Source organism: Drosophila persimilis, unplaced genomic scaffold (assembly GCF_003286085.1).
Source record: "Drosophila persimilis strain 14011-0111.01,24,50 unplaced genomic scaffold, DperRS2 tig00000000-arrow-pilon, whole genome shotgun sequence".
Classification (NCBI taxonomy): Eukaryota; Metazoa; Arthropoda; class Insecta; order Diptera; family Drosophilidae; genus Drosophila; species Drosophila persimilis.
The window spans coordinates 2164914-2173540 of record NW_020825288.1 but is presented as its reverse complement, the minus strand read 5'-3'; the positions used below and the strand labels follow the sequence as shown (position 1 = coordinate 2173540).

The following is an 8627-nucleotide window of genomic DNA, read 5'->3' as shown; positions in this document are numbered from 1 at the left end:
GCACTCCTTGCTGGCTTTGGTTAACGTACGTCCAAGCGTTCAATTTCACTTACAGTGTCCTTCACACCGATTGCTTGTGAGTGTGTGTGTGTGTGTGTCTGCGGGGGAAGAGCATATTAACCGTGGCCCGTTCCGTTCCGTTCCGGCCATATCTTATATGTAGTGCCGTGTATGGGCTGTAGTTTTTATCTATAGCCGCTCTTGACAGCTCGAGATTTTACTTTTCTCCGCCCTGCTCCGCGATGCGATGGCTGCCTTTCACTGATTGCTTACAATGTGCTCGCTCGTCCTTCATCCCACTGCAGAGCACTCCACCTCCAGCCCAGCACGTTGTCCTCATTTCGTTTTTTACAAAATGCGAAAATCCCTCTTCGAGCCAGAGTTGTCGTCGTCATCGCTGCTAAAATTGAATTGGAATTGCTTCAGCTTCAATGGCAGGCAAACGACAGGCAATCTGTTGAGTCTCCTCTGATTGAATGAAGACGAGGACGAGGACCAGGACCACGACCAGGACCAGTGCCGAGACCAGGACCGAGACCCGGACCAAGAGCAGAGTGGAGCGAATGCGCGTAATGCGCTCGAATGGATGCGGCTTCGATGAATCCTGCCTGCCTGGCTGAACGCTTTTCGGAGATGGAGATATGTATGTTCGAGAGCGATTCAATGATAATACGTATGTTGTGCGACATTCATTATCTGTCATTTTCGGAAATTCAAGGAGATTATTAACAATGGAATGCCTTCACGGTGCTCTTTCTTGTCCGGGTCTCCCCAATAAGTGGGAGAGAACAGTGCTTATAGCGGGTAGGCATTTCTTCGTAATTATCCAACCAATTAGTAGGCTATACACTATACAATCCAATCCTCCACGCTGAAGAACGTTTCCTCAATGCATTGAAAATTCTTATATTTATTAGTGAAATTTTGACCTTGTATCACATTCTCTATACAGAATAAGAGAACTTCGCGTTCCATTAGCGTCTAAACGAATCAGAAGCATGAAAATATCCAATACCCACCTATTTATTATCTGATTAGCGCAATTACGATAAAAACGCAGCAAACATGTTTGCCATTCCACGATAAGCAGCGACCTACGAAGGCAGCAAATAAGATAAAGAAAACATATGTACACACGATCTGCGTACAGATGTGAAGGTGTTACACATTCGTTGTAGATTTCTCTATGCAAAAGCAAAAAGAACAAAGGCATTTGCAATTATAGCTGTGAGTGGGCGAACAAATTACTGTAAACAAAAGGTAACTGCCTGCAGCGGGTGGGAGCGGGGTATTTTGCGCTCTTGTTTTCAAAGTACCAGCTGCTTGGCGTTTAACAACACCGACGAGACTCTCTGAGAGAGACAGAGAGAGAGGGAGAGAGAAAAACCGCCACTATGAGAGCAGAGCCAGTAGAGCTGATTTATAAATGCTTAATTTTCAGGCACATTACAGCTAGAAAATTTATAAGAATTTAAATCATAGCAGTATTATTTTTTGAGAAACGCCAGTTTGATATTTAATTCTCAGCTACAAGTAATTTTAAAATTTTATTTTTCATATATTGTATGGTCGAATGTCTGGCAACCCTTGCGCTCTCCCGCGCCGCCGCTCTGCTCTGTTCACGTCATCAGCTGAGCAGACAACAACAACAACGCAACCTACTTTCGTCGTCAGATGTATTTCTGTTTCCTGCATTTTATTTCGGTTTAAATGCAGAAATATTTATAAACCAAGCAGACAAACTGCAATAGTGGCCTCACACCCGAAACACGTGCAAGTGCCAGAAAAGTGGCGTCTCAGTGAAGCAACAGGCTGTCTCTGACTCTTGGGGAGAGGCGGACGGAGGTGTGTGACGTGCATTGACATTGAATCACATTCGGTTCGCGGTTTCTCTGCCAAGTGCCAAGCACAGAGAGAAAGCAAAAATAAACGAGGAAGCGTTGGTGGCTACGCCAGCAGCACTACCAACCTCACCTATACTATAGCACCAGTATCAGCTGGTCTCTGTGCGTAAGGAAAATTTATTATTAATTGTGCCACCGGGCAGCAGTACGCGGCGCGTGTTCCACAACATTCCCAGCAGGGCTCTCAGTGCAACAGCAGCAACGAGGGCAGCAGCAGCACAGCTAAAACTTGCGAGCAGCCACAACTGGAAATTGGAATCGACAGAGAACTGCGAGCCCCAGAGACAGGCAGAGACACAGCCAGAGCCCCAGCCCCAGCGCCAGCACTGCATTTAATCAAAACATTTCGTGTTGTGTAATCGCCCGGCAGCAGCGAAAAAAAAACAGCAGACATGAGCAAAGACGCCATAAAAGCCGAGGAGGTGCTGGTCAAGGCACCAAGCGCCCCCAATTATATCAAATTTCTGTTCGGAGGTCTCTCCGGCATGGGAGCCACCATGGTTGTCCAGCCCCTGGACTTGGTGAGTAGCAGCTCCATCTCTGCGGAGAAAAGATGTCGCAGTTCATTCCTAAAGAGGTTATAACCTTTCCATCCCTTTCTGCCTTCCAGGTGAAGACACGGATGCAGATTTCTGGGGCCGGAAGCGGCAAGAAGGAGTTCCGCAACTCCTTCCACTGCATCCAGCAGATAGTCGCCCGGGAGGGGCCCCTGTCTCTCTACCAGGGCATTGGTGCTGCCTTGTTGCGTCAGGCCACCTACACCACCGGCCGCCTGGGCATGTACACCTATCTGAACGACTTGTACAAGGAGCGCTTCGACAGGAACCCCAATATAGTGGACAGCATGGCCATGGGAACCATTGCTGGAGCCTGTGGCGCCTTCATCGGCACCCCGGCCGAGGTGGCTCTGGTGCGTATGACCTCCGACGGACGCCTGCCGGTTGCGGAGCGACGCAACTACACGAATGTGGCCAATGCGCTGACGAGGATTACCCGCGAGGAGGGTCTGGCGGCGCTCTGGCGTGGCAGTCTGCCAACTGTGGGAAGGGCCATGGTCGTGAACATGACCCAGCTGGCCAGTTACTCGCAGTTCAAGACGTACTTCCACGACGGACCGCTGCAGATGAATGAGGGCATCAAGCTACACTTCTGCGCCAGCATGCTGAGCGGTCTGTTGACCACCATGACATCCATGCCGTTGGATATTGCCAAGACGCGCATTCAAAACATGAAGAAAGTCGAGGGCAAGCCGGAGTACCGCGGCACTACAGACGTCCTGCTTCGTGTGGCTCGCCAGGAGGGAATCTTTGCTTTGTGGAAGGGCTTCACACCCTACTACTGCCGCCTGGGACCGCACACGGTCCTGACCTTCATCCTGTTGGAGCAAATGAACCAGGGCTACAACAAATATATTCTTGGTAAGGAGACGAGCACTGGATTATAGTGTGGCTCGAAAACTTTGTTATAGCTGCAACTGTCCGGATGAGCAGCCGCCCAGCTGGCATCTGGTCGGCCGGTGAACCAGGAAAAGGAATATGTAGGATGATGTAGAAACGAACGATGAGATGATCCCGATAGATGAATGTGTGTGCGAGTGTGCATGTGCGTGTATATAAAGTTAAGGTTAAACCAATGTAGGGCATTTAAATGTCGGCAATTCCGGTGACAATATTACATGATTACGTCTATATAGTATATATCTCAATGTTGAGACAGTTTTTTGCGTAGCTCCTTAAATTGAAAGTGGATTCTTAATAAAGCACAAATTGATCAACCTGCCTCTGCCCCATTATTGTATCGATTATGTTGATGGGCCACGTTGCGTGTCTGTGGGAATCCAGCTACAGTAAAGTGCCCTCTTAAATGACAAGGCAAAGGTAAATTCAGTGCCCTTCAGCAGCTGTCCATCGGAAGATCTTCCACTGTACTTGCCTGCTCGTCAAAGTCATTTGTGGGTGGTTGGCCATGAGTGTCGAGTGGGTGTGCCTGGTGCCATATGTCGTTATTGCATATTAATTATACTATATCGTGGGCAGACACCTTTTTCTGCGCCCCCTCCTCCCCGCTCATCGTCACCATAGCTACTGTTTGTTTGTTGATACCTCTGATAAGCCTTATCAATGCTCTTGGCACTGCTGTTGTTTCTGTTTGATGGATCAAAGTATAAATCCCCCGATAAACTCCGGGCAAAGCTTCGCTTTCCCTTCTCAACGGGTACCGGACGATTTCGCTTTCATTGATAAGGGAAAAACATGCTGATAACCCTTGGTACATGCCATTTGTGTTGTAGTTTAATAAACAGTGCTGCCGTAAAGTCAATGCTCTCCGTATATGGGGTTTTTTCCTTTGATTTCTGTTTCAAGTGTTAGCTCTTTTTATGCCATTTCCCGTTCAGATGAATTGTAACACAGTCAAAAAAAGCCTCCATCGTGCCCCTACCAGCCTGAATTTTTGTTGATTGCATCCCTGTTTTTTGTGTTTTTTTTTTAGCAGAATCCTTATTTATTACAAACTGACCATAAAGAATCTCTCGCGAATTTATTTAAAAACTTTTTTATTATGCCATAAGTTTGTTAACTGGAGCATTACAGTTTTCGTGTGGCGGAAGTCGTGCGGGTGGTAGTAGAATGCGGCGGACTGGGGGGTGGGGCGGCAATAATAAGCGAGAATTACCCCAAAAGCCACAGGCAAGAATCGCATATTAAATTTATTTTATTAGTTTCGAGAAGGGGGCCCAGAGTCTTCCGGCCTGGCCCCCGGCTACCAAATAGTATTTGGGTAATAAAATTTTTCAGCTGGGCTTCACCCCGTCCCCTCCCTCTAGCGCTCGTACCACAAATCAAAAGTTTATCTCGTAAATAAATGAGCACAATCTTACTTGACCAAGGGCCACACAAAATGGCTAAAAGCACTCGTATTAAAATTGGCCTGGTCTTACTTACTGGAAGTAGAAGTTTTCTACCATGCCAGCTCCTTGCAAAGTTTAAGCTGGTGCTTAAGATTCTATGGGATATTAGTTATCCTTTGGCCTTGCAATGAGCCCCCCGCGCCACGCCCACTCCCACCCCCACCAGCACTTGCTGGTAATTAGAGAGACGAAGACAAGGGTAAGCCAAAGGAGGGAGAGGCTCCTAGTATGTACTTGCTTTGAGCCACATTCGATTGCCATAAGCCAGGATAATCCACAAGGCGAAGAGGTGATGTGACAGCCTCTTAAATTGCTCTGAGTGTTTTTTGTTCGCTCCGGTGTGGGACCTCTGGATATGGGGCTTTTACGAAATGCCTTTCCCGTCTCTCCTCCGAAATCGAAGCCCAATGAAAGCCACAAATGTCAGCCTATTGATGAGGATCCTATTTTGCATGCACTTTTTAATTAACACTCAAAACATCAATTCCCCAGACAGAAAGCGACAGCTAAGAGACAGAGAGAGAGTCCCGTGTAAATGTAATTAATTGAATGTCCCACACGAACAAGCAGCCCAATCCATCCAGAGCCACCCAGAGCCGCCCAGAGCCACCCAGCGGTCACACATTCAAACAAACTTCAATTAGAGCCCAATACAAACCTCATCGAATAGCTTTTCTTCTGGCCAGCCAGTGAAAATTGGGCTGGCTGTGATTTTCGTGGAATTCTTTGCCATAGCCAAAGGACATGTGCCACATCTGGGGCTGGCTGGGCTGGGGCGCCTCTACGGGGTGCTATTCTCGGAATAATAGGTATGATTGGAGGTATTCTAGTGAAATTTCAGGTTAAGCTAATTGCAATTCAAGGAATAAAATGTAACTGGAATCATCAGAAACAAGTTGCTCTGACGATAGTGAATGGAATTCCAGTTATGTTCTGACTAAAGAAACTATTGGAACGATCCAACCTGTACTGTATTCTACGGTAGCACACAGTCCAGCATCGCAGCAGGAATACGAACAAATGCTCGTTTTATTTTTCGAAATTTGGTCCGATTGATTTTGGTATTAATGCGTTTTGGGAGCCCCCAAGGCGGCAGAGCCGTCGAGGGAATCAAAAGGGGCAGCAGGAGGCCAGGTCCGGTTTTGGAATGGGGTCGGAAAATGGCGAAAAGCCAACGCCTGCGGACAGCAGCAGCCACAGCCTACGCGGGGCACCAGCTCTCCCGTGGTCATGGCTCATAATTCAACGTTTTCAGCTAACTGGTTTCGTTTGGACGGGATGCTGGTGTTGGTTGGCTTTGGTGGCGTCGTGGGTGGTTAGCCGGCTCGTCGCCGGTCATTTTATGCTCTTTATGTTACGCTAATTGCAATACGATGCTGAGCCCGAGTCCGGCTTAGCCAGGAGCGTCAAACTAATTGCTTTTGCAAAACATTTGAAACGCGCAAGTTTTCCAATTTATCTATTTAGCCATGCCACCCTATCCGTACCCGTATCCGTATCCGTGTTCGTGTCCGTATCCCCATCCACAGTCCGATACCCCCTTGAATATTATATTACAGAGATACAGATTCATCGTGAGCAAGGACAATGTCAGGACGAGTCGGCAGGCAGCGCAATGCACTTTTCATTGCCCAACATCTGGGAGAAAGGGAGAAAGAGATGTGCCCATGCGACGTGCACGCGCCGCCAGCGGAAACGGAAATGCAGAACAACTGCTCTGTGTGCTGTGTTGTGTTGCGTTGTTTTCCGTTTCTAACGTATATTTTTCCCACTCCATGCCACTGCCATTGTCGACAGCCAGCCGACGACAGTGTCGCCAACCCAAATTTCCTTTGCAACTTCCGTTTTCCCATTAGTCCTGTACATAGAAACGAGCGGGCAACTAGCGCTCCAGATTTAGCAAACTGGGGGAAAAACTGGAGAGCAGACAAGTAGAGAGCTCATCGCACAAGCACTTGGAAAACTTTGCTGCCGGTTGAAACTTTTTAAATTGATTAGTATGTTGCTGGGTGGCAGCCATGGGATGGCAACCGAGTGGCAACTGTTTGCTGCTGCTGCTGCTGCCTCTGCTTCTGCTCACAGCATTAGCCAAGTGGCTGCATTTCAATTAGCCCTGCCAGGCAATACCAAACATGCTTATAAGGGGATCATCGAGATGTCTGTGGGCTGGGCTGGACTGGGCTGGACTGGGCTGGGCCGGGGGCTTACGTGAAAACTTTCTTGAGACTTTCAAGCTACTTCTCCGCTCAATTGAATGCACTGGAAAACTCACCGAAAGTGTTGTTTTCCCTCGTGGCTTGTTTGGCTGGTTTTTGGGAGATCCTTAAAGATGGCCATGCCATTGCGATGAGGTGTGCGTGAGCTAATGTTTCGAGCTTAAAGCCGGAATAGTTGCTCCATCATCCCTTTTGAAACTTTCGCAGGAGCCGCCTCTTTGGCAAGTCTACCCCGGGATTCCCCTGGCTTTCTTTTGTTTTGGGAGTTTCCCCTGTTATTTGTGTTGAGTTTTTTGGTTTCCTTTCCGCTCTCCTTGTACGAGTTCCTCCAAATATTTAGTGAAAATTGTCATTTGTCAAGTCGGTCGGGCCGGGGGGCCACGCCCACACATCCCACATTACACAAACATCAAAACCTCAAACATTAAAAAAATATAAGAAAATCGAGCTCGCTGGCTACGAGGGAACTTTTCTATTGAGTGGGAAAAAGTTTTCACCATGCTCAGCTTTTATTAATGCGCTCTCGAGTCTCGAGTCTAGAGTCGAGTCGAGTCCCTGCACACACTCTTATTTATCTAAAAATCCCAGTTACCCCCAGTCTCCTCTATCCTATCCTATCCTATCCTCTCCCCCTTCCGCTTCCCCAGTTAACTTTCCCCTGTTTCAACTTTGGCTTTGATTTTGCACTTGGCTCAGTAAATTCTGTAAATTGGCTCACGGAAAGTTGCAAATGAACACTGATGGCTGATGGGTGGGGTGGGGTTGGGTTGGGTTGGGTTGTTGGGCTGTCCCGGTGGCAAATATCCTGTATTTCGTGACATGCGAAAGCTATTTTGTAATCCAGTTTTTTTCCCATTTAACAGTCGCGCTTATGTAGAATGCATTTTAATTTATTTAATTGAATTCAATTTGTTACAAATGGCCAACGAGTCGGGCACATTTTTTTTGTCGCAGGATTTATTGATGCGTAAAATTTAAGTCTTGTAATTTAGTGACGAGAGAGCCGGGCCGGAGAGTTTTACGACAGACAGAGGCGGACTGATGCGGAGCGCAAGAGAGAGAGAGGGGGGGACCGCGGACGAACAACTGCCAGTGTCAATGTCGTTGTTGAGCTTGCGGCTCATCAGTATCCTTGGGGTTGTACTCGTAATACCCTTCGAAGGGGTACTACCATTTTGACTATCAGAATATATGTATTCAAGATCTGATCATCATAGAACTGCTATAACAACAATCGGTGGATTTGAGTCTCTTTCTTGTTCTGTCAATGAAGAACCGAATGGAATCGCTGGAAGTACTTTTTGGTGTTCCCACCAGTACTATCAGACGATCGATCAGCAAGTGTACTTGCAGCTTCGGTGCGCACGGCTAGGCTTTCTCACTTGTTTGTACTGCTGGGCCACAGCAACATGTACTGTACGCGAATGAAATCCATTGAAGGCCAGTTGCAGCAACGGGGGGTCCACGTCCACTTCCACGACGCAACGCGGCTCATGTTGCCAGCTCCTGCTCCCGCTCCTGCTCCTGCTCCCGCTGTTTTGCTGGCCAACAACTGAATGGGCCCGTAATTTGTACTTGCATTCATGAACAGCAGCCAGC

At 47.8% G+C, this 8627-nt stretch overlaps 1 protein-coding gene across 1 annotated transcript; it reads left to right on the top strand.

Moving 5' to 3' along the window:
* Positions 1–1603: 1603 nt before the first annotated feature.
* Positions 1604–3678, top strand: LOC6595157 (mitochondrial 2-oxoglutarate/malate carrier protein). Its single transcript, XM_002020248.2, has 2 exons — positions 1604–2425; positions 2515–3678. The coding sequence occupies exons 1-2, from the start codon at positions 2297–2299 to the stop codon at positions 3346–3348; spliced, it is 963 nt and encodes a 320-aa protein (XP_002020284.1). The 5' UTR covers positions 1604–2296; the 3' UTR covers positions 3349–3678.
* The last annotated feature ends 4949 nt before the right edge of the window (positions 3679–8627 follow it).